General features: G+C 40.8%; 1 protein-coding gene across 1 annotated transcript in view; it reads right to left on the reverse strand.

Moving 5' to 3' along the window:
• Positions 1-27,001, reverse strand: part of EIF5B (eukaryotic translation initiation factor 5B) — a 71,490-nt gene that overhangs the window by 28,757 nt on the left and 15,732 nt on the right. The window contains exons 2-12 of the mRNA XM_037898391.1: positions 25,976-26,101; positions 25,812-25,896; positions 24,744-25,395; positions 24,038-24,249; positions 23,657-23,807; positions 21,648-21,746; positions 19,971-20,054; positions 13,684-13,770; positions 7,340-7,641; positions 5,801-5,908; positions 2,254-2,364 (exon numbers count right to left, since the gene is read on the reverse strand). Coding sequence (XP_037754319.1) covers positions 2,254-2,364; positions 5,801-5,908; positions 7,340-7,641; positions 13,684-13,770; positions 19,971-20,054; positions 21,648-21,746; positions 23,657-23,807; positions 24,038-24,249; positions 24,744-25,395; positions 25,812-25,896; positions 25,976-26,101 — 2,017 coding nt within the window. The remainder of the gene's footprint in view (positions 1-2,253; positions 2,365-5,800; positions 5,909-7,339; positions 7,642-13,683; positions 13,771-19,970; positions 20,055-21,647; positions 21,747-23,656; positions 23,808-24,037; positions 24,250-24,743; positions 25,396-25,811; positions 25,897-25,975; positions 26,102-27,001) is intronic.

Genomic DNA, 27,001 nt, shown 5'->3' on the forward strand with positions numbered 1-27,001 from the left:
AGTACGATCTCCAGTATCACCCAATCTGTGTGCTCTTCTCTGCTGGCTAGGGAAGGTGGTACCAATGACATTTTTAGCTTAACCTTAGAGTCACTGTGCTTCAGAAGCACTGGGCGCAATGCTGACTTCAGTGCCACTGCAGTTTAACAGACAGCTTCTCAGTATATGGCATGGTTTTCTCGTTGATGAAAAATCAGGGGCCAGCGGTACCCTTGTCAGGACACAAGGTCTCCCAAGATCCAGACCGAAAGGGTAACTTTCCCCTTCTCTTATCCTATTCCTCAGAACAGGGTCTCTTTTAACTGTCTGCTTGCTTCTTATGGATCCCTTGGGTCTTTGCTTACCACAGCAGCAGTGATTCAGAGCTGCAGGGGTTTATGAGCAACTGAATCCAATTTACAGGGAGGTGACTTCAACCCCCTAGGTCTCAGGGAACACTCCATTAACAGGAGTTTTACTTTGTCCCTCAGTGTTTCAGATGTAATTTTAAGTGGATTTTATATGGGGGCGGGGGTGAAGGGAGAGCTCAAGTGTCCATCACTGTTGGGGAAAAAGACCTGTGACAGGTCTGACAGGGTTGGAAGCCAAGGATTTTGGGCATAATCCCTTACTTGAAGCTTTGGTTTAAGGTCTGAGTTTTAAAGGCCCAGAGCAGAACAACAAAAAAACAAAAAAACAAAGAGAAAGGGTAACCCCCACTCCCCAAAAAGCACAAAATGTGCTAAATAACAGAAAAAGATATACAAGATCTATCTAAAATAATAAGAAAAAATAAGCAAAAGGTGGCAAACCACGCAGCTAGCTAAGGGACGCTGATGTTCCATCTAGAGCAGTGGTTCTTAACCTGGGGTGCACACGTCTATGAGACATGCCAGATTTTTTTAGAAGGTAAATCATCGAATACACAAATTAAGCACAGGCACGTAAGTACAACTACTTTGTTTCATCAAACCTATGTATTTATTAACATTATACATTTAACTATTACTGTAATATACAAACAAAATATATCTAGGTTTAAAGAACTGACCTACTTCAACCATTTTTGAGAAGGGGTGCGAGAACATACTTTGAGAACCAAAGGGGCACAGGCTGTAGTAAAGGTTAAGAACCACTGATCTAGAGCCACAGGTGGCTGAGAAGGAACTGAAATTGTGGTAAGTCTGCCCTTCCCCCCCACATATGCTCATATCAGAGAACGAGGCTGTCTCGGGCACAGCAAGGACTCTGCTGACGAAAACTCCAATCTTGAAGTGGAACACCCATAAGGACACAACTTGAAGGAAAACTAAACTTTCAGAAACTATATTTGATGTAGCAAATCTTCCAGCTTTTTAGAAACCAGGATTTTGCTTTGACAAGATATATGAAGTTAGGATTTCTACTGCATTAAACCCAGCTAAAGGGAACAAACTGACAGCTTTTGCCATCTCAACCATCTTGTACTTCCTACGTCAGAGAAACAAAGTTCCAGTAGATTGTTTAAATGCTTTCAGGAATAGTTTTGTATAAAACAACTTTTCTAAAAGTGATTTAATTTGCTGTTGGAGATTTCAAGAACAGCTCTCCTGCAATTTATGATTGTTCTTCATACTGGACAAAATGTACTAGGAGTGCATTTTAAATATTAAAAAACAGGCAGTTGAGTGGTTTTCTAGATAAAAATCAAACTGCAATATTTCATTTACGGGGAAAACTAATGTCCCTTGGAAAGTGACCTTCAATGGCAACACCAGTTTTCTAATATTGTGGATTTAAAAGTAAAGCTTGTTGCCCGTTGTTAAACTTAGCTTGTGAGTACATGCACTGAAATTAAATAGAAACCATTTTAAAGCTCATTGAAGAAATGTAATAAAAATATGGGTATATTTTAACTTCCAAGAGTATTCCCAATTTCTACCCAAATATCAGATTTTTGTCAATATAGTCAACATATAATGCATAAATGCACTTTCTAGAATGGAGTAGAGACAGGAGGAGGAGTTGGGTTTTTTTTTTGTTTTTTTTTTAAAAGATGGTAATTATAAATTGTCTGGCAATGCTGTTACTCTAATTCAGAAATTAGAGTATCTCTTTAAAAAACAGTGAGAAGAATAAATTCAACCCAAATAACCAATATGTCAACTAGGTTTTTACATTCACAAAAGCAGAAAAATTCTTAGAAAATATCCCACCACAACATCTAGTAAGTAAGCAGATCGCTTTATGAACTTTTGGACCTCAATCTAAGGTCTTTAAAGTGCTGTTACTTACATTTTTCACCATCTTAGCTTGTTCATTAATTGCTTCTAGAGGAACATTAGTTGCTCCAATCTGCTGAGTGATACCACCTGCTTCACCATCTTGTACATGAGTATGACGGAGCTATAAAACCAAAGCAATAAAGGGAGTACTGAATGCACAGGGAAAACCATAGAAATGGGAACCTGCTTACAGAAGGGAATTTAAAATCGTATCCTGGAAGTGTCATTAATTATTTCCTATTTTAGAGAGAGAGAGAGAATGTGTTTAAACTATGTCTATTTAGGAAGTTGTAACATGTGTAAGAACATAAGGATGGCCACACTGAGTCAGACAAATGGTCCATCTAGTCCAGTATCTTGACTTCCGACAGTGGCCAGTGCCAGATGCTTCAGAGGAAATTAACAAAACAGGAAATCATCAAGTGATCCATCCAGTCATCCACTCCCAGCTTCTGGCAGTCAGAGGTTTAGGAAGACCCAGACCATGGGGCTGCATCTCTGACCATCTTGACTAATAGCCATTGATAGACCTATCCTCCATGAACTTCTCGTTCTTTTTTGAACCTAGTTATACTTTTGGCCTTCACAAACAAGTTCCACGTACTGACTGTGAAGTACTTTTGTACGTTTGTTTTAAACCTGATGCCTATTAATTTAATCTGATGACCCCTGGTTCTTATGTGATATGAAGAGGCAAATAACTCCTTATTCACTTTTTCCACACCATTCGTGTTTTTATAGACTCTCTCTTTTCTAAACTGAGCAGTCCCAGTCTTTTTAATCTCTCCTCATGTGGAAGCTGTTCCATACCCTTAATCCTTGTTGTTGCCCTTCTCTGTACCTTTTCCAATTCTAATATATCTTTTTTGAAATGGGGCTACCACAACCGCACACAGTACTGAAGGTGTGGTGGTACCATGGATTTATATAGGGGCATGATTATATTCTGTTTTATTACCTATCCCTTTCCTAATGGTTCCTAACATTGTTTGCTTTTTTTTAATGCCACTGCACATTGAGCAGATGTTTTCAGAAAACTATTCATGATTACCCCAAAAATCTCTTTCTTGAGTGGTAACAGCTAATTTAGAACACATTTAGCATGAATAGTTGGGATTATTTTCCAATGTGCATTGCGTTACACTTATCAGCACTGAATTTCATTTGCCATTTTCCTTTCCAATCACCCAGTTTTGTGAGATCCCTTTGTAATTCTTCAAAATCTGCTTTGGAGTTAACTATCTTGAGTAATTTTGCATCTCATCTGCAAATTTTGTCACCTCACTATTTACCCCCTTTTCCAGATCATTTATGAACACACTGAACAGCACAGGTCGCAGTACAGATCCTTGGAGGACCTGCAATTTACATCTCTCCGTTGTGAAAAATGATCACTTATTTCTACTCTTGTTTCCTGTCTTTTAACAAGTTACTGATCCATGACAGGATCTTCCCTCTTAGCCCAGGACTGCTTACTTTGCTTAAGAGCCTTTGGTGAGGGACCTTTTCAAAGGCTCTCTGAAAGTCCAAGTACACTATATCCACTGGATCACCCTTGTCCACATGCTTGTTGACCCCCTTACAGATTTCTAATAAGATTGGTGAGGCATGATTCCCCTTTACAAAAGCTGTGTTGACTCTTCCCCAACATATTGTGTTCATCTGTGTCTCTGATAATTCTGTTCTTCACTATAGTTTCAACCAATTTGCCTGGTACTGAAGTTAGGCTTACTGGCCTGCAATTGCCAGGATCACCTCTGGAGCCTTTAAAGAAACAAAAACAACCAACTTTACATTAGCTACTATCCAAGAAATCTGGTACAGAGGCTGATTAAAGCAATAGGTTATATATCACAGTTCTGCAGTTTCCTATGTGAGATCCTTCAGAACTTTTGGGTGAATACCATCTGGATTCTGGTGACTTAATACTGTTTATCAATTTGTTATTCTAAAACCTATTGGACACCTCAATCTGGGACAATGCCTCAGATTTGTGACAAAAAGAATGGCTCACATGTGGGAATCTCCCTCACATCCTCTGCAGTGAAGCCCAATGCACAGAATTGATTTAACTTCTCTGCAACAGCTTTGTCTTCTCTGAATGCACCTTTAGCACCTTGATCATCTAGTGGCCCTACTGGTGTTCAGCAGGGTTCCTACTTCTGATCTACTTCATAAATTGCTGCTAGTCTTTGTGTCTTTTGCTAGTTGCTCTTCAAATTTTCTTGCCCTGCCTAATTATAATTTTCACACTTTACTTGCCAAAGTTTATGCTCCTTTATTTTCTACACTAGGATTCGACTTTAAATTTTTAAAGGATGCCTTTTTGCTGCTGTTATTTAGCCATAGTGGCATTTTTTGGGTTCTCACACTGTTTTTTTATTATTTTATTTGGGGTATACATTTAGTTTGAGCCTTGATTGTGGTGTTTTTAAAAATTGTTTTCTGTACAGCTTGCATGCATTTCACTCTTGTGACTGTTCATTTCCATTTAACTAGCTTCCTTGTTTTTGTGAAGTGCCCCTTTTTGAAGTTAAATGCTACTGTGGTGGGTTTCTTTGACCTTTCCCCCCTGCAAGGATGTCAAAGTAATTACATTATGATCACTATTACTGAGTGGTTCAGATATATACACTCTTGGATCAGAGCCTAACCATGTAATGATTATTGTATAGTCTCTGAAATTTACAACAGTAAGCTTTTGTTTAGAGGAACATTATACAGTAATATAATCCTGGGCCCTCTATTTAATAGGGCGTTGCCATATTATAGAATGAGTATATTTACAATAATCATTTCTTGTGATTTTATTGAACTGAGTGGAATCTCTGATTACACATTTAACAAACCAGGCATGTCTATCAAATGCGAATATTAAAAAAAATTCGACAGGTGTGGTGGATTTTTTTTGCAGGTGAAAGTTTTACTGGGTACATTAATTTTTCCATAACCACCAACCTCCCTCCCGAGTTGGGCTACTTTTATTTCTCCAGCAGAAGGCTATCAGAAGTCTAGCTGCTAACTAGCAGACAGATTAATTCTTCATTTCGTTTTGTGTGATCATTTCTGCTAGGAAGCCCCAGCAGAATTCCGAAAGGATCATCTGACAATAAATATCAAATAATTTGTAATATTTGGTTAGGAATTGCAGCATCCCAGTACTCTAATGACTGACCATAAAAGCATAAAATCTCCTCTTCACCACAATTTTTCCAACATTTATCTCTATTCATTCTCTCTATTTTTTAACCTGACTGGTATAAAATACCACTGAAACATTATCTTAACTAAGTTTGCCCTTTATTGCACTCTATATTGAGGTTGCTGGTACTCTTCCAGAGCAAACCCCATTCCTCTGGGGTAATCTGTCTATCCAGGTCCCTTTCTCAGCGTGTCATAAATGGACTTTTTTGATTAGGAAAGTTACCTTGCATTGTATTTTTATAAGCATTATAGGATTACTACAAGTTATTTCGAGCAGTAGCAGTTACATTATACTATGACAAATCAGCTATTACAGAAACTTGATAATGAAGATCCATCACACTGCATCTTACCTTATCTAGAATTTTGGTCTTTCCTGTGTCTACGTGCCCAAGTACACAGATAACCGGTGCTCTTAGCTTTTCAGTGTTTACATTTTTGTTATTTTCAATACGCCGTTTCTAATAGGAGAATAAGACACGTTCAAAAGTAGAGATTAACATTTAAAGTATTACAAAAAGCAAGTGGAGAATTACCTAATGTTGCCAGCAGCAGCTTAAGGGAAAAGCTGGCTGGGGTTTTGCACTCCCCCTCCAAGGTTTACTAAATACAACACTTCCATCACAATTCAATTTCCAGGGAGGGTTGGGGGGTATGCAGATTATATGGACAGAAGTTTTTCTAGTCCAAGTACAAATTTCATGGTGTGCATCTGGATTCAATACATGTTGGGCTAGGTTGTTTATCTCCAAGCAGAACATTTGAGGTCCTGAGATTTGCAATAAGGTTAGCTCGTCCTTTTGCCCAGCTTTTTGGTGCAGTTTAAAGATCAGAATTAAAGGTTAGCATCTTGGGAATCCACGTCTAATTAAATTGACTCAGCTGTCTCAGATGGCTTTCATCAGATTGGTAAACATTCTCAGTTCGCAATTTAAAAAGCAACAGTTTCAAGTAAAAATAACTAGTATGATAACTTACTTCATCTGCTAACATATGGGTTTGTTGGGGATGTATAGCAAAAGGTGTGCTTTGGGACAGGTAATAAGGCTTGTAGGTTGTTTTACTATGCATACATTTCAAAACTTCCTTACCTGTTGAAACCAATTCCTAGGCATGCATTAATGAAAGTTAGAGTTTCTAAATGTGCAATATGCCGAAGAAGGGGAAAAAGAGCCAGTGCGAAATGTCAGTAATTGAAAGAAAAAAAAACAAAAAACCACATACCACAAACTAATAGCATAGAAATGCTTCATTAAAATTCTAATAGCATTTACAAAGGATGGAGCGGACAGTGATGATGCTACATACTTCCACCTTTTAAGGAAGCTTTCCTCTGAAAAAAGGATACTTTTTAGCCTTATAGAACGCAAGGAGTATAGCTTGTCAGCTCATACAACCCCTGTACTGTGGTTTTAAGTCAAGATAGATCTAAGTCTGCTAAATGCATTCATAAAAAAGAAGCTGTATTAAGTATGGTTACTTTTTGCATAAAAATTATTTGTAAGTCTGTAGAGCACTGACAATAAGTTCATTGCAGACCACTATGGACACTTGCACGAATATATTGTTTGCAGTGTTGTTATAGCCATGTCTGTCTCAGGATATTAGAGACAAGGTGAGTGAGGTAATATCCTTTATAGGACCAACTTCTGTTGGTGAAAGAGACAAGCTTTCGAGCTTACGCAGACCTGAAAAAGAGCTCTGTAAGCTCAAAAGCTTGTCTTTCACCAATAGAAGTGGTCCTATAAAAGATATTACTTTACCCACTCAGATTAAAAATACTATGTCATAACTGCCAAGCTAATTTAGTCAAGTATCGTTGAACGTCCACTAAAATCCAAGATGTTTCATGCCACACAGATAAGCTTCAAGACAAAGCTGTGTCTAGATACCTCAATTCTCCGCTTAGCTTTGTCATAAACAAGCTCTTCTTTTGTACGATCATCATCAGAATCACATTCCGAATCGGAGCTTATTTCTTTGCTTGACTTTTTCTCTACCAATTGTTTTCCAACAGCTTGAGACTCTGTTTCTCTCTCATCTGAAGTCTTTTCATCTTCATCTTCACTTCCCTCACTTTCTCCCTCTTCAGACTCTTCACTCTCTTCTTCCTCCTCCTCCTCCTCATCCTCTTCCTCATCTTCCTCTTCCACTTCATTGTGTTCCTTGACTTCAATGTGGACAGGTGTTCCCTCTGGCAAGAGGAGAGATAAAACTGAAGTAAAATACTCTGTCAAGATCACATCCCCAAAAACCACCATAAAGAGAAGTAGTAACTGAGATCAGGTTTCATTGTATAAACAGAACATGGACTAATTTTGGTTTAATCCATGTGAAGGAATAAGTCAGCTGAACTAAGTGTGGGAATAAACTTCTAAATTTAGAGCCAGTCAAAGCAGCATATGTGAAAAATCAAAACAAAGCACTGCAATACAGTCAGTGCACCCACCAAGAATGATCCCTGCTGACCTAAGGAGCCCTTTCCCAAATATCTGGAGGAATAAGATAGCTCAATTCAATTACATACCACGCACTTCACTTATAAATACACATACAGTCAATGCAGACAAGAACTACTCCTGGGGCAATTCCGCACCACTGTGCATGCGTAGAATTTATGTCCCCCCCAGATTTCTTTGCTTCCCTGCAGAAAAATGACTGACTGAGAAGCAAAGGGAAGCCACAAGAGCGGTCACACGACCCTCCCCAGCAGTATGTTTTGGGTGCCCGGGGCAGCTGGCAGAGAGGTAAGTCAGTCACTGAGGGGTGGGGGTGGGACTGGGGAAAACCAGTGGCTCCTACCCTGAGTCGGGCTCAGCTGCTAGTTCTGGCGGGGCAGAATGCGACTTCCTCTTTTCCTGCACAGCATCTGAGTCTGGGTCAGACTCACCCCCGGATTTCTCCCCCAGCTGCAGGAAGCTCCGCAAACTTCCCCCTCCCCTGCTTTCTGCACCCATTGTTCCTCTACTGCAGGAGGAGGGATACCTGTACAGAGAGCTGCTCCCCCATCCACCCAACCCCTGTGCATCTAGACCCCCCTCATACCCAGATCCTCCTGCCGAGACTCACCCCCTCGCATTCAGAACCTCCCCCTGGATCAGCCCCATTCCCCCTACACCTGGGCCACCCCATCAATCCTCCCGTACCCAGATCCCCACCCCATCGAGCCCCAAACAGCTGCACTTGGATCCACACCCCATTGAGCCCCTCTTCCCCAGCATCTGGACCTCCCTACTGAGCCCCAACCACCTTCAACTGGATCCCCCTACAGAGTGCCATTATGTTACACCCAGAATCCCCCAACAAGCCCCCATGCACCCAGATCCCTCCTGTACCCGGATCCCCCACTGAGCCGCCCGCACCCAGACTGCCCCACACAGAACCCTCTCAATTCACACCTGGATCCCCCCCACACAAAGCCCCTCCACACTTGGATCCTCCCTTGCTGAGCCTTCCTGTCCACACTTGGCTCAGAGAGGCAGGGCCCTGGGGTGTTTCTGGAGCAGGACCGGTTCTTGCGCTGTGTGAAGCTTGGAACTGCACAGTGATCTCCCACCTCTGTGCAGCCTGTGCTGCCCAATGCCATGCTGGAGTCTCCACATCTGACAAATTTCCCAAAATTTTAAAATACTTTGTGCAGAATTTTTAATTTTTTGGCGCACAATGTCCTCAGGAGTAAAGAACTAACACTCCAAATCTAACAAGTTCCATTTGGAGTCAATCAATTTTTCATTAGAAAGATGCTTTTGAAAGTTTCTATAACTCAAGGAATTTGTAATTAGTGTAGAAGGGACTACATCTTTATAAATATCGTCAACACTGTAAAACATTTTAAAGATAGTTTAAAGAAACATATATTTTCCAGTAGAATGCCCCAGTAAAGGGAGGTTTCTTACCAGTTACAATTTCTTCGAAAGACACCTATGTGTATTAATACTTGTAGAATATGGAACTCCCCCTTGGAGATGAACTACAGAGCTCTCTTCAAAAGCTGTGTCTGCTGGAGGGGTGTGTAAGTGTACTCTTGTGACACTGACATTTGAAGTCTGAGGCTGTATAAGGGAGTACACCCCCAAACCTCTTAGTTCCTTCGCTTAAACCAGAGTCCTAAGTACATAAAGAAATCTCAGACAGAGGAGGTGGTAGGCAGGAAGTGTGGCTACACAGAGGAGACTTAAAGCAACTGTTACTAGCAAGCAACCTCTTTCTTCAGGGTCCTCTGAGCTTTCCTATTCATGAGAGAAAAGCAAATTGTACTGACCAGGAGGAATCTGGGTGAGGAGTTTATCCCAAGCTATGCACTGTGGAACCATTCTCCCAAACAGACCACTGGATCATGAAGTATAAAGAGCAGTGCCTGGAGGTGGGACGCACCAAACTTCACATTGCTCTATGTAACTCCACTAGGGAATTGTGCTTAACATATTCCACACAAGCTGCAGTGTCTCTAGTCAAATAAGTCCTCAACCCTGTAAGATACTGGTCCTCTGAGTTCCATATAACTCAGATAATCTGTGTAGAAACAGGCTCTCCCTGACAGTTTTACCCACATGCCTGTCTAATGGGTTTTGTTTACTTGAAGGAAAAAACAAAGGGCTCTTTTTTCATATAAAGTATGACAATTTATTTCCCCTTGGCGGGCACAGGGTCGGTTCATGAGCCACAAATCGCTCTTTAATGTGACTCTTGGTAACACATGATATTAAACCATTGTGATTTAACTATTAACCAGTCTATGTTATTAACCAATCAGGATGCTTTTACTATGTTATTAACCAACTGTAATTGATAAAATAGCCATACTCGGTCAGTCATTTTGCAAACGTAAATATTTTCCCTGTCATACTGTTTAAATATGAATATATAGTACTAGAGTCAATGAAACAATGAATTCACACTGCTGTGGCTCTTTTGGGTAATGCTGATTGCTAATTTGGCTCCTGAACCTCTGAGGTCTGAGTATCATTGGTCTAAGAACACAAGAGGAAAACATACTGGCTAAGGTGGAAGCCAGATATCACTTAAGATAGGACGCTATCATGAGGTCTAAGCACTACTTTCTTTGGGCATTACTGCACAGGGAGGAGTAATCACTAAAGCTCAACTCTTCTCACTGATGTGGTTGCTCTAAGGAATGCTGTTTCCTAAGGGAACATCCCTGAGAGATTCAAAGGGAGACGCTCCCCCCCCCCGCAACTTGGTGAGCACTAAATTGAAATCCAAGGAATGTGAATGTTTCTCTTGCTGGGGAAGTTATTAGTAAATCCTTTAAAAATCTGGCTACTGTAGGATGGGAATATACTATTTTTCCCTCCACTGGCTGGCGACTGGCTAAGAAAACAGTAAAGTGGACTTTCAGAGAGACTAACAAGACCTTGGGACTGGAGGTAGAACAAACAGTCCAGTACCACAAGGATGCCTGCCTTTGATGGGGTACGACTCTTACTGCTAAGACCACATCTTTAGGGGCTAACCGAAGGATTTAGGTATCACAGCAGAAGGGGAGCCTCTGCCTCTCAGCTCTCTCCAGTGAAAGAACTGAGATGGTTGGAGCTATGCTCCCTTTGTGCCCTCAGATGGTAAATATCATCATCATAAGCGGGCACTTAAACACCCCAGCCTACCTCACCCGCAACAGATGCGGCTTTGAAGAGGGTCCCACAACTTGTTGCCAAGGGGTGCCACATCCCCCAAAAGAAAATAAGAATTAATAGTCGTGGTTTGACTGGGACTGCTTTGGACGCTGGGAATTGTTCTCAAGTATTAAGCCTCTGCCAATGTCCCCAGGACTGGGCAGCTGAAGGCAACTCAGTAATTGCTGCATATATCACTTCTCCAGCTGCTCAGGTAACATGCGAACAGCTCGTTGCTATCCTGCTGACTGCCCACAAATATGCCAGTTCAATGCACCAAGCCAGCTACTTCATAGGGATTCTCAGTGGGAGCTCAAGATAGCTACTTCCACTGAAGCACAGAGCCCCAATGTAGGTTCCCAGGAATATGTACTCTACACTGGTGAAAAGGTAGCCAGACGGGGAGAATTCTGTATTTGGCAGAATCCCTCCTTCTAGATGGGAAACAAGAGAGCAGTGCTACAGGGTAGAGCAAGACAGACATGATTCTTTCATTATTTATCCACAGTGGAACAGCTTCAATAGGAGAGTGAGGGAGATTCACATCAGAATCCCATAGCTCAGGGGTAAGGGCACTCACTCACCTGAGAGGTGTTAGATACCGGTTCAAATCCCTTCTCCTGCTCAGGCAGAAGGGGAACTTGAACTGGGGGTGTCTCATGCCCCAGGTGAGCACACTAACCACTAGGCTAAAAATTCTGAAGGAGGTCATCCTCCCTCCTCCTCTCCCATTCCTGGCCTTCTTGCAAAAACAGTGTAAGCGCCTAACACCAAGAGAGGGTCTGCAACTGAGAATCTCAAGCAAAGGGAGGCACCTCCCTGAAGCCTGGACTTAGGACCCTATCTCCGAGAGGGGGCAGGGTTTAGTACACATCCCTAAGCTTGGCACATCCCACTGGGTACCTCAGACAAGGAGCCACCAAGTTTTTGTGAATCCCACTGAGGTACCTGTCCCTCCCCATTCATTGTATAGGGAGCCTAGGCACCAAACTCACTTAGGGTTTGTGAATCGCAGTTATTTTCCAGGCAAAGACAATCAGTGTCCCCACATTTAAGTTGCTTTGTGAATCTAGACCTAAATCCCCTCACCACCACCACACACACACCAATGTCTATGAAGACATTAACTGGACAGGATTTTGAATAATTTCTAAAAGTTGTCAATCATGATAAAAATCTTAAACTCACACCCTATCCACAGTTGCTTTATCTTTCACCTCCTTTTCTCCTGGCGGGGGGAGGGAAGGAGAGGAGGAAGAGACTAAGGTTGTACCCCATTATGCTTTATGGAAATATGCTTATGATTGTAAATAGGACATAACTGGAACATATGTTTTATGCTAGATATGTCATGTAACATATCTCTGCAAAGGTTATGATCTACTGGATATATTCATCCTATTTGTACGCATGCATCATTTTTGTATTCAAAGTTATGAATATTGGCTATGTACTTGTTCGATTTCAAGTAGCTTTGGTGAAGCAGCAGTTGGTCAGCTTCTTGAGAAAAGACTATTCTCAGTAAGTACCCAATCAAGAAACACTTAAGCTAACAATGAACTCTGGGAGACATCAATCCACATCTGAGCTTTCTTGGGAATGTGTCATCCTGTAAGGAACTGAGTCATGCATGGACATGTGACTTGCCCAGGTGACTCCAAAAACTCCATCTTGGAGCTGGATTCTGCATAGGAGAGAGGAAGGGGTTTCCACCCACAAGAGAGAAACTATATAAGTCCCTGGGGAAACCCCTCCATTTTGTCTTCAGCTGGCTCAAAAGATAGCCTCTCCACCCCAAGGAGATGCCTGAAAGAAACTGGAACAAAGGACAGTAACTACAGGGTTGTGAGTGATTGCTGGACCCAGACTAGGAGGAAGTCTAGTCTGTAAAAGAGCCTTATTTGAACATCTGAGGGTGAGATTTACCTGCATTTAGTTTTTTCTTATTATGCTTAGACTTGTGTGTTTGGTAATTTACCTTGTTTGGTAATTTACCTTGTTCTGTCTGTTATTACTTGGAACCATTTAAATACTACTTTTGTATTTAATAAAAATCACTTTTTACTTATTAACCAACCCAGAGTATGTATTAATACCGGGGGGGGGAGATGGGGACAACTGTGCATCTCTCTTTATCAATGTTACAGAGGGCAATCAGTTTATGAGTTTATATAAAGGTAAAGTTTATACAAGGTAAGACAGATTTAATTGGGGTCTGGACCCCATTGGGCACTGGGTATCTGAGTGCTGGAGCCAGGAGCACTTCTTAAGCTGTTTTCAGTTAAGCCTGCAGCTTGCTGGGGATGTGGTTCAGACCTGGATCTGTCTGCGCAGCAGGCAAGCATGTCTGGCTCAAACAAGGCAAGGTACTGAAGTCCCAAGCTGGCAGGGAAAACAGGCTCAGATGTAGTCTAGGCACATCAGGTGGCAGTTCCAAAGGAGTTTCTGTGATCCAATCCATCACAGAGACAATTCTCCGACTAGAGATCAGTAGATGGATCTGATGTGGTCATAATAACCAGCACATACTGTTAACTAACCATGTTAAACTTGTCCTGGATATAAAAATACTACCAAACCTCTATTTACTCTCACACACCCACCTTTTTCTCTCTCTTCATCACTGACCATTGCTTCCCAGTCATCCAAACCTGCATCTGCCATTTCTTCTTCCTCCTTTTCTTCTGAAACTGAAAGAATTCCATATATGAATAAATCTTCACTAGGTTTACAATATCCATGTTATATAGAAGTGCAAGAAATATCAGATGACCAAAGTGAAATATTTGAGGGTCTTCTTTTTCTTATGGCAAAATGGCAACTGAATCTTTTAAGCTCACAAAAAGATAGCATTACATAACTAGCATTGCAGCGTAGCTCTAGAATAGTCTAGTGTCACTGAGCTCCCCAGAGAATTCATTATGGGTTAAAGGGGAAAAAATACGGACAATAAGACATGCTGGTCTATGTAGAAGTCCTCAGTAACATATTATGCCCCCAAGAAATAAATCCACTCTCCTTTTGTGAGATCATACAATCCAACATTTTGGGTAATAGATCCATCCTACTAATGAGTTTGTGATAGTCCTTATCTATTCAACAAAGCTTACTTATATCTCAGAGGACTCATCTCTAAAGGCCTCTGCTCTTTGGACAAGATTTGTTAGTTTAGTATTTGGCTGCTGTATCACATGCACCTGTGTCAAGAACTGCATGTCCTTAATAGACTAGTCCCCAATCAATAATTATCCACATATAAGACATTCCTGGGGGAATTCTATGCCACTGCGCAGGTGCAGAATTCATGTCCCCTGCAGATTTATTTGCTTCCCCGCAGAAAAATGGCTGACTGTCAGGGAAGCAAAGGGAAACTGCAAAAGCAGTCATGCATCACTCCCTAGCAGCACAGGTACATCATTTCAGGCACCCAGAGCAGCTAGCAGAGAGGTAAATCACCACAGGGCTAGGGACACCACAGCCAGTATCTCCTACCCTGAGCTGGGATCAGCTGCTTGTCCCAGCTGGAGGCAGGAGAGGATGGAACTTCCTCTGCCCCTGCAAGAAGTTGCTGGGGCTGTGTCAGACCCATGCCCAGAAACCACCTCCAACTGCAGGAAGCTGAGCATCCTCTCCGCATCGCTCCTCAGCTGTGGAGGGAGGAATCACTGTACAGGGAGCTGCTCCCCCATCCACCCAACCTCCCATATCCAGACACCCTTGCCAAGCCTCACCTGGTACATCCAGAACCCCCCTAGCCCTCCATACCTGAACCCCACCCCACTGAACCTCAACCCCTACCTCCAGACCCCCACCCCTGCACCCAGATGACCTTCCATTGAGCTCCCTGCACTCAAACCCCCACCCTGATCCCCCACATCCAGACCCCCATGTCACTAACCCCACCCCACCAAGCCTCACTTCCCCAGCAACCAGACCCCCTGCTGAGCCCCAACCACCTTCACCTGGAAGCCCCTGCAGAGTCCCATTGCCCCTGCACCTGGAAACACCCCCCCACCCACAATGAGCCTCTGTGCATCCAGATCTCCCCACACCTAGACTCCCACTGAGCTGGCTGCATACAGAGTCCTCTCACCCCACACTGGATCCCCCCCACACTGAGCCCCTCCACACTTAGATCCTGTCTGGTTGAGCCTGCCTGCCCTACACCTTGTGCTGTATCAGGGTTGGGTGCAGCCACACCACTGAGTCAGTGTCCCAGGGGTGGGAGCTACAGGGTGATCTCCCACCTTTCTGCAGCAAGTGGCCTGTCTCCCCAATGCCATGCTGGAGCCTCAGCATTTATTTATTTATTAACAAATAAAACTTGCAGAATTTTAAAATATTGTGCACAGAATTTTTAATTTTTTGGTGCAGAATGCCCTCAGGAGTAAAGAGAGGTACCAAAGAAAAGAAAAAGAAGGTTTTGGTCCCATGGTGAGTTTTGGGTTTGATTTTTCTTCTTTTTTTGGGGTGGGGGGTGGGAGTATGCCTATTTAGATTTAAAATGGTAAAAGAAGAGATGCTTATTCAAAGTTCTGTACATCTTAAGACATTAGTTATACAACATAACAAAACCCCAGTAATATTAAAATAATCATTCCAACAGGAAATCAGCCAGACAGACACCTATAGCGATTCCTTCCCACCTTTTATTGTTATGGTAAGCTTACTTTAAGCCCTTTCCAAAAACATTATTAAATAGATGTTTTTTTTGTAGAGTGTTGTAAGGTCACCAAATTTGGGCTATTAGAAGGACATGGTGGGGGGCTTGGGGTTTTTTGTTTTTTTGATGTGGTGTTGTAGCTGTGTCAGTCCCAGGATGTTATTTCCTGGAACTAATACAGCTGTAACACCACTGAACACATCGAATTTGGACTATTTCAGAGCAAGAGGAGAAGCACATTTCAGAGTCTTGGAGCCCTCACAGCCACCCCTTTTCTTTTGTGGTGAGTGGGATACAGCTCAGTCTACAATTGGAGAGGGGGCAGTGAAGAAAAAAAAAAAAAAAAATCGATCTGAAACTTACTCTATTCCAGATGTATAATGCACACAAAATTTAAGTCAAGCTCTCACAAAGCTGAAAGTTTTTATCAGTGCCAGCCCTGTTTCAAACAAATGTATTGTTTGAACCCGAACCTCCTTTTCAAGAGCCAAGGGCTTAATAGGAAACAAATATTTTTCCCAGAAGAGTACAGCTGCTCAGGTTTCCGTACAATCATAAGCAATGAAGTAGTAGAGTTTCAATACCCCAGCACACTTAGGTGGATCTACTGGGGAGAATACTGACATTATGGAAGAATTTCAAGAGCACATGTATCTACTGTGGAGTGGTTATAGAGCTCCTGGTCCTCCACAGTTAGCAAAGAGGACCAGGATGTATTGCAGTGGGGAGCTTAATAAACGTAGGAACTTCCCACTGAGGAAGTTCTCTAGCTACTGCAAGCATGGGCCTCTGTGTTTGTGTCTTCACAGCACATGGTGTCAGAACGAGGTGACTCTCTCTCCAGGAGGAGTAAAAGAAAGAAAAGACCCTCAACCTGTCAGAATGATGAGTGAACGGAGAAAGTGGAAAATCAGGGAAGAGACCTATGAAAGCTACAGCAGGAAGGAAGCAAAGCCCTGTCTCAGCACAACAATGGAGTCCATAGCACAAATGACTCTGTTAAAGAAGTTTGGTTTTGGCAACTCAGGCGCTAGCCTTGTTAGATCAGGAAACTGAAACAATTCCAGATGGCTTTTAGCTTAACAGAGAAAGCATAAGAATACCAAGTAAACACCCTGATATTTGCCTTGGGTAGTGCTGCTGATGGTATCCTATGTGTTCTACCCCCCACTGATGAGGAAAAGAAATACTTCAAAGTGTCTTCATGCGCAGACAACAGAATACATGAAAGGGCCAAATTTAATAGGAGGTGCCAGGAAGAAGGGGGAAAACAGCTGAGATTTATTACTGCAGTTCATAGTCTTACTCCGATGGAAAAGGAAGCTCTAGCAGCCACTTGGGCCTGTGAACAGCTCAGTCCATATCTGTTTGGCTTGAATTTTAACATAGAAACAGCCCACATTATTGGGTTCAAAATCAACAGGATGACCTTCCCTCTTTGATTCAAAGATTTCTACTACAGCTGATGTGATTTGTCTCCCCAACACTGACTGCATACCAGGGAAAGCACTGCAGCATATACTCTGTCTAGAGCCCAAACTGAGCAGTGTAACTTTTTGTAACCTTTAACAGCTTAATATTGGGAACATTTTAGCATAAAGATAATGGTGCAATAAAACTCAATTTAGTTTTGAGGTTCAAGGTTCTAGGTCAGTTACAGAAAATTTATTCAGTAAAGGACTACTAGGTGTCACTTTGAATGATACAATCAAACTTTATTAAAAGAAAAAAATGATTAGTTAAGCAAATAGGCATGCAGTTATTACTTACATAATACTACAATTATACTTACGATTAAAGATGAAGTGTATCAATGGGGTGATCAATCTATTGATAACAGAGTGAAGTATAGCCTTATAATCCTGGAAACTAATGGGCCTTTTTAAAAAAATATAAATTGGAGCTTTCCTGCAATTTAGCAACACTGCTCCTTTATATTCCATTATACTACTAATTAACATTAAACTGCCTTTTACCATAATTGTATTTCTACCACCTTCTTACTGGCTCTTTACACATTAAGCCAGCTATAACCAAAACAGAACAGTAACATAACCCTGGGTCATGTCCTTGCTAACTCTTACTTTCCAACAACACACTGTCTCCAACTTATCTTTAACTTCTCACACTAACAACTTCAATTTCTGACACTCCTCTAACAATTATGTTTGGGGCCTAAAATCACCTAACTTCTTATTTCTTAATTTGAACCATCTTCTAGGCTACAGCAGCCACCAAGAAGAAGAAACAACAGCTTCAGAGAAAGATGTCAAAGTCTACATTGACCTTGTTCTCGCAGCAATTCCAGCACCTGCCAGCCAACTTTAGCAAACAGAGATGAAACGTTAAAGGATGAGACTTGCCATAAAAAAAGGGGGGGAGGGGTGTTGTTTCAAGGAGTCAACTTCCAACAGACCTAACGCCACATTGGCAGGATGTAAAGGAACTTCACACATGGCTAATCGCCTGCTTCTGAAAGGATAGAGTATTCTTAGCACTATGGTACTTCAGAAAGGGATGCTCTCCAAAAATCCATGGGGGAGAGCAAGGTATAAACAAGTGCAGGACACAAGCAAAACCATCTGTATAGAGACCTGGTCTGAATAGGGAAATTCAGACCTTTGTAGATGGCTGCAAGATGCGTAAAAAGGGGAAAAAGGAAACAAAAAACACCATGCCAGAACCATTACTCTCTACTAAGACCTATGACAGACCTTGGCAGCAGGTAACCACAGATTTGTTTTTCAGGAAAAAGACATACATGTGTTTGTAGTCAATTCCTTCTCCAGATAGACTGAGTTGGCTATACTTATACAGACCTCATCAGCACAGATCATCCAAAAACTAAAATCAGTATCTGTAAGACAGGGAATACCTGAAGTCCTCATGTCTGATAATGGGCCTCAGTTTACCTCTGAAGCCTTCATAGCATTAGAACTTGGATTTTGATCAACATACAAGTAGTCCACATTAGCCCCCAGAGTAACAGGGGATGGAGAAAGCAGTTAAATCAACTTCTGCAAAAGTCAGTGGACCCATATAAAGCACTCCTGGCGAGTCAACAAAACTTGCATCTGGACTTTCCCCTACAGAACTTCTGATGGGCAAAGGACTAAGGACACCTTTACCTGTGGCACCAATGCAGCTTAAACTTAAGTGACCCAACCTGAAGGAATTTTGAAAATAGGATGCTGAAATTGAAGTTTTGTTACTGCTGAACTTTTATGTTTGGCACAAAAAGAATGAACTACCTGAACTGAGACCAGGGAACAAAGTTTGGCTCAAAAACTCCCTGATATTTGGAATTGTTCAGAACTTGTCAGAAACTCTCAGATCCCAAAGGGTGGAGATTCCAAAAAGACTTCTCCAGAGGTATCGGATTCATGTTCAATATTGCCCAACACGACAAAGGATCTGGGACCTGCAGTTACTCTGTCAGGATGCTTTGCTTTGAGCAGGGGGTTGGACTAGATGACCTCCTGAGGTCCCTTCCAACCCTGATATTCTATGATGTGTGTCTCCTCCATAGGGGGACTCCATGCACAAACTCAAAAGATGAGAGAACATGGTCTGGAAGACTGATCGGACTCTTTCAAACACTTGATCTTTAGAATACTCCACGACTACTGAAATGCAATTCATAGGTGGACACAGTAATATAAATAGTTTTAAGGAATTTGAAATTTATTGTGAATTGTGTGTATTTACATTGGTTTATAATTCAGTTTTAAATTTTTTTATTATAAAAAAAGGGAGATGTGGAGTGGTTATAGAATTCCTGGTCCTCCATAGCAAGGATGTACTGCAGCAGCAAGTTTTAAAAAATGTAGCAAGCTGCTTGAAGCATAGCTCTTTGTTTATTGTCCTCACTCTATTACTCATCACAAACGTTAAGGTGGATTACTTAGTAAAGGACAATCACGAGTTTAATACTTCCCATTACAAAGGCCACATCTTAAAAGCTTTGTTTTCTGCACATCAGTGGAGTACATTCCTGCCCTACAGCTGTTTAGTTTCCCAAGCCAATCCATACAAACTGCTCAGCATTTGTGAAAACAAACCCTTTGGAATTTAGTCCTCCTGACAATGAGAGGACCAAAAAAACCTCTGACTCCAACTCTCCCAGTAGTGCAGGTGAGAGGTTTCTGAAGTTTCTAATTGAGAATATTTTAAAATGACTATGCCAGGCAACAGATGCTTTATTAATTGTTTAATATTACTACCGACCTGGTTCTGAAAGAGGAATTTCTTCTTGTACTGGTGTAACTGGTTCGACAACTTCTTCAGTTGGGGAAGACACCTCCATGGTTTCTGAGATTGCAAGGAAATCAACAAAATCACTGCTATATTGTCTGAGAATAATGCCTAGAGAGATACTATCTACTTGGTTAGATACATTTTACCACTGGATTCCATTTTAAAGTCAAACTAATACCAAGAAAACAAATCATTACTATATTTTAGGAAGATCAAACCAAAATGCATGAACCTGTTGATCTAAAAGGTTAAACAAACAGCTCCCAAAGCTATGCTTTCTCAAACAACATAAACAGGCCTGAAAGTGGACAGATGTTGGGTCAATTATTGGCTAAACAGGATTACCACCCATTCAAAAAAAATAAAGATTCATCTCAGAGTTACCTGCATTGGCAGAAAGATGTGATAATACAAATAAGTTTTCAGATCTCTCTCCATTACCCAACCGAAAAAGGGGAAAATAAATCATTACTAAACAGTAATTTAAATTGGTGGTTACTTTCACAATTATCAAAGCACGATCCTTCTCACAAAGGAAAAATTGCTACTTACAGTTCAGCAGGATTAAAAGAAAAGACCAAAAAAACCAAAAGAATGTTATAGATGTTAAAGGTGTATCCATATTTCACTTAAAACTCTTTTTGGCATATAATTGATATTATGCTGAAAAAGCTGTAACAATCGTAACCACAGGAGAACTGTAAAGCAGGAATGTCAAACACTTAGCTACATGCAATCCATTAGATATCTATATCCAACTGCTCTGACAGACTCCAATGTTTCAGAATGTGAGCACCCACCCTCATTATGTTTATTTTATGGCAGACGAAAGTTTCTGGCAATTAGTTGGAAAGACTGTGTGTGTGTGTGTCTGTCTGTCGGAGTGGGGTTGGGGGGGGGGAATCAAATGTACAATCGATACAGCACTGTCTTTGAAAAAGCTCACAGAGGGCATCAACCTCCTTTCACCTTCAATAAGGGGTGGAGTGGGGGCAGGGGCTTTAACCGAAGTAATTCTAAAAGTAAATGCGTGTTGTGTCGTTTGAGTGAGGTGCATTACTGAGAGTGTTCATATTATATTAAAACCCCTCTTCACATTACAGTTTTAAAAAGTGAATACATTGACTTTTAATAGCATACTATATTACTCTTTCATTTTTGACTATACTTTTGTATTGTTGTATGAAAAGGTTTTAGTGATGCGGCCCTTGGGCCATACTAGTCCTCATGTGGCCCTTGTGGTGATTTGAGTTTGAGATCCCTGCTTTACAGGTTCATTGATAAAGGGCACAAAAATAAATCAAATAGTCTTATTTTTTTAGGATAAAGCTTTACTGCTTTTTCACTTCAGAAATATCAGTAAGTTTAGAACACTATAATCCCTGATGTTTAAAAAAAGTTAAAAAACCTCAAGCCATAACATCATGCCGCCGTCTACTGAGCCTTCATGATGTATATGGGGGACATGAGCCTTTTGTTGCTTTGCAATACACCTTTTTGTTACCAATATTGTTAGTGAACAAGAAAATGAAGCTGTATTAAGGTGAATGATCAAGAATAATAGCAAAAAAGAAACTATGAAAAGGAAGTCAAAATCAGTTTATTGTATTATATGAAGAATTTTTTGCTGAAGTAAAATACACTCACCTTCTTTGTTTTCCTGTTGTTGCTGTTGCTTCTTTTTCTTCTTGTCTTCATAAATTGGCCTCTTCTTTGGCACAGAATCTTTTGATGGCACTTCAACACCTGCAAAATGAGAATTAGAACCGTTCAAGGAAGACAATGAACAGAACTAACCTGTAGATTAGTGACCAAGTTGGCAAACTAAAATAAAGATAAGATGTGGTTTACATTAAAGACCAAAGTTTTCCATAACTGCACAAACTTAGACTAAGTGCATATTCAGACACCTAAGTGGCCTGATTTGCAAGAAAATGCCAACGACATGCATCTTCATGTGGCATTTGTGGGGGCTCAACCTCTGGAAAAAAGGGGTCAGGCCACTTATGCTTAGGCATCGAACATTAGGTACCCAGGTTTGAAACTTTTGACTGAGGTTTACATTTGGTCCCACAAACATATATATTTAAAATTTAGCAGTGATAAGGCATCATCAGTAAAGGATCCTCTATTACGGAATTCACTTTTAAGTGGCCTGACAGTAAACCTTGTTTTAGGGTCTTTAGGCTTCTTACCTGCCATCTCTCTTTTCTTAAGCTTTTAAAGAAGGCTAAATAGGTAGTATTTTGCCTGCTGGTAAAAGTATTGTGCTTCTGAAGTTACATAATTGTGTGCCAAGTAAAAAAATGAAGATCAGTGCCTTCATTTTCTACCTCATCAGAAAGATGGGACCTCCAGTGGCACTCTTCCCTCATTTGCTTTAAAATAACTTTCTAGCATGAGAGTAGAAAGTTGACCTAGTGCAAGAGGGAAGGATTGCCACTGAAGTACCAAGAGTATTTGCTCCAACACCCTAGGTTCCTCTTAAATACCTTCCACTCAATTACCACCAAGACCAAAACCTGCAAAGTTTGAGATGTGGTGTATAATTTTGCAATGAATCAGCAGGATTCCAGAGAAAGCTAGTTATAAACTACAGCAGTAAATGTACAGAAACCATGGGCCTTAATGAGGTTTTTTTATTTAAAAAAATTCCAACAACTTTTGTCAGAGTGCCTAAACGGTTTGGATCCTGACTATCTGAGAGCACCTCTCTTTCACCAAGATAGCACGTAGTTATGCTCAGTGGAGGCACTCAAGCTAGTTTCTTCCAGATTTAAAAGGCAAGAGACCCAAGACCTCGCCTCTGGAATTTGCTTCCTACTTTAGTCTGCCAGGAACCAAAATTACTTACTTTCAATACATACTGCAAGACTCATCTAATTTTTCTGGCCTTATGAGATTGGGATGTCCAAGAAGTAATTCTTCATAGGCATTTATTTTTGGTGGTAACTGATACATAGATTAAGGTGGCAAATATAATGTATTAGCCAATTTTCCCTTCAGGTTTTATGGTTATATTTATTAACTCTAAAAGCACAGAGCTACTCTGATAACTATTGTTAAGGATACGATTCTCTCACAGAGATCACAGATTCCATGACTTTCCGTGACCTCCATGACTTCTTCCAGGAACACTGCCTGCTGCAGCCAGCCCCAGGGAGCCGCAGCCAGTGGAGATGGGAGGCCGCCCAAACAACTGGCCCACGGCCAGCCCCGGGCCAGCTGGAGCAGCAGCCAGGGTTGGGTCAGCCCCCACCCCGGGGCTGAAGCAGCAGTAGTCGGTCTCTGCTGCAGGAGCAGTGGAGGAGCTGGAGAAGCTGCAAGCCCCGGCAGTGCTCTGTTTGTGGTACCCCCACCCCAGGGTATTTTTGGTAAGTCAGGGAAAGATTGTGGGCTTCCGTGAATTCCACAACCTGTCACTGAGTTTTACTAAAAATACCCATGACAGAATCTTAATTTTAACTATTATTAATAAATCTGAAATAAAAATATTGCTTTCCTTGGCCACAGAAACACACTAATTTTCATATGACATTTTTGGGTATATTCTGCTTGAAGCAACATGGGACCTAGATAACAGAAGAAAGAATCTGCAAAGTTTTCCTTGAGCAGTAAGTGCACAAAAAGAGCTTAGATTTTACAAAACTACTTACCTTGAGCTTGGAGTAGTTTAAGAGTAGCCTCTGCTCTGGCTCTAGCTTCTCGCTGGGATTTAGTTAAAAGCTTTCCCTCCTTTTTCAAACGCTCTTTTCTCTCTTTCTCTTTTTGTTTCTTCCTTTCTTTTCTTTCTTGTTCCAATCGTTCCTATGAAAGTAAACAGTGATACAGAAAAATATCACTATGCATTTTTGTGATTTATGGAATTAGTTATCAAACTACAAGGATTTATTACAATTTATAGCTGACAAGAAGGGGGACCTTCCACTACTTTCAGTGAGTTTTCACTGTATACATAGTAAGGGCCTAATCGTGCAACAGACTGAGTGGGGGTGCACCACTTCCCTAACCCTCACCCATCTGAACACATGCAGTACCTCCTCTTTACGCTTAGCTTCTAGCTCCTCAAGTCGTTTTAAGCGTTCTTCCTCCTCTCTCTTTGCCCTTTCTTCCTCCTCTTTCATCTTAGCCAAGGCTTCTTGCATAGCTTTAACTGTAGCTTTACTGGGACCTTTTTTCTTCTCTTTGTCTTCTTTCTCAACCTTTTTTTTCTTCTTGTCTTTTTTCTTTTTGTCCCCCTCATCATCAGCTACATAAGAAAAAGACAGATATTCAGGGGTGTCAGAAATTCAATTTAAAAAGACTCCAGATAGTTAAGTAGTATTTTAAATACTATGTTTTGCTTAATTCCAGATCTGAGAAACATTGCTGATTCTGATTTCATACTGAAAAAAAAATTGACTCTTAAATCATAGCGATAAGACTCTAAAGTGTTCATGTAAGAGATGTCTAAGAATCAAGCAGTGAAAAATTATGTTTGCACTACAGAGCTATAAATATATAGCGCAGTGAGAATTCACCATGTGGCACTTGCCTTCCATATACCTGGACAACGTACAGACCAGGAAAAATGCCCATGGGTGAACCACATACAATGAAATAAAATATATATATAGCTATTAAGTATCTTTAATATTATTGACTTTGGAAAAAGCTGCAATCACAATCACTGGTTTATCTCACTAATTATTAAAGAGAAAAAAGTCTGATTGCATTGAATATTACTCTCCTAAAATTACCAACCTTCTGCTGCTGTGGGAGCCTCTCCCTTTTCCCCTGCTGCAGCAGCTGGAATAGCTTCAGGAGAAGCTGCCTCTTCAGCTCTCTTTGGAATCTCCTTCTGCTTTACCTGTTCTTTACCAGCTTCCAACTCTTCTTTTTCCTTCTGTTTTTTCAGTTTGGCTTTTTCCTCCTCACGTTTTTTTCTCTCACGCTCTTTTTTTTCTGCCTTCTTCTGAGCCACTGTTTTTATTTTGAATGAAGGCTCCTCTTCCTCATCCCCACTTTCAGCATTAGGAGCTGGCTTTCCCTTTTGATTTTTCTTTTGACCCTTTTTAGATTGGGAGAAATCGTCCGATTCATCAGCACTCTCACCCGAGGACACTGCTCGTGTACTCTCTTTACTTTTCTTAATGTTAGCTTCATCCTCTTCTGAAAGGTCCAGCTTTTTATTTGATTTTTCAGTTCTTCCTTTGCCTTTTTTAAGCAATATCTCACAATCATCGTCATCGCTGCCAGAGTGAGTTTCAGTTTTTGGTTTCTGAGTCTTTTTAGATTTTGTATCCTTACCCTCCATTTCTTCACTGTCATCATCGTCAAAACTGATTTTTTTACTCTTCCCTCTCTTTTTTTTGTCTTGTTTTGACAAGCTGATTTCTTGGTCATCATTCTCTGTCTGGTAAATCAAACAAACATGTTTCATTTTTTCATGGAAAAATAAATGTTTTCAAATGCAAAATTCGGTGATTATATACGACTCGTCTTATTGAGGATAGAGTTTGAGTAGTAGTAAAGGGATACCTGAAGTAACTAAAGACAGCCCACAATAAAGAACGCTCTACTTATTCCATCATGTTTTTCTAATGCTTATCTGGGTGCAAAAGTGGTTTAAGCTAAAAGTTATCATTGTTTGCCTCTAACGCAGAAGAGTAGTTAAAAGCAATCGTTACTTTTAAATATTAGTCAATTTTCATTTAGGTCTTCCTACTATACAGCAGCACCAAAACTTATGTAATCTGCGAGTAAAAGATTTGAGTACCCAAAAACTGCCCTTTTCAAAATGCTATTTGTCAATAACCCCTCAACTTTCACCTTTGCTGAAGCAGGTTCTCTGTCAACCTTCCCTCCTTGTACCTCTACAGACAGTTCTTCCAGCTCCTTTAGGATATCATCTTCACTAAAGAAAAAGTTAAAATCACGTAAGTATTTGTTTATTTGTAACTGAATACAATAATGAAAGGGACAAAATTATTTACTCAAATTCTTGTTTCTTCTTTTCTTTTTTCTTTTTGCCTTTAGATTTTTGTGGTTCCTGCTCCTTGGCAGCACCTGCTCCCTCTATTTCAGCAGCAAGAGCATCAAGGTCAATATCATCTTTGGCACTAAACAGAAAGATAAAATAGCTTTACTAAAAGCTCAAATTAAAAAGGAAGTCACCTAAAGGAGTTTAAGTTACCAAGATGAGTACATTTAACAATTTCCACAGACACTTCAGAATGAAACTTAAATTTTATATATTTTTCATCTCACAGTAAATTTCAAAGACGACATTTAGGCTCCCATCCATCTTAAAATTAAATGATATGGGAACAGTTTTGTAATGCAATTCCACAAGTCAATTAAAATTTCCCTAAATGTACATATCAGGCCTGTGCTACAATGCAAAGTCACTGCATCCCAACCAGTATCATTGTGCACTGTCAAAATGTGAAGATTGAGTTTAGCAATCCCAAACCATAGTAACTTCAATTCTCTTCTCCCCTCCTGAGGATATATGTGTACACACACACACAAAATATCACAGAAGAGTGGGGGGTGGGGGGGGATCTGTATCATGCATGTTCACATGACCGTAGTTTTTTAAAGAAACAGAAACTCTGTAAAAATTATATATAATAACAAAATTCCAAAACTAATTTCTAACAAATTCAAAAGAAAGCCTACCCAAAGCTATAGACACTAGTTACCATGAAGGAAAAAAAAATTGTTTGTAGGATGCAGATACAAGTGATAAAGTTTCTCCTTTAGCATTTACATCACCAAAGCATAACATAAGTCAGTGGTTCTCGAACTTATTTGATCATGCCCCCCTTCTGTGTCCCCCAGCTCTGAAGGCAGTGCTACTACCAGTGAAGTAGTAAGGGCGACAACACTATACCATGCCACCCTTACTTCTCCACTTCTGCCAGCGGCAGCACTGCCTTCAGACACAGAGCTAGGCATCCAGCCAGCAGCCGCTGCTGCTGTTCTTCAGCCCCCCAGCAAGTTCTTTAAAAAATTTT

Source organism: Chelonia mydas, chromosome 1 (genome assembly GCF_015237465.2).
Source record: "Chelonia mydas isolate rCheMyd1 chromosome 1, rCheMyd1.pri.v2, whole genome shotgun sequence".
NCBI classification, from domain to species: domain Eukaryota; kingdom Metazoa; phylum Chordata; order Testudines; family Cheloniidae; genus Chelonia; species Chelonia mydas.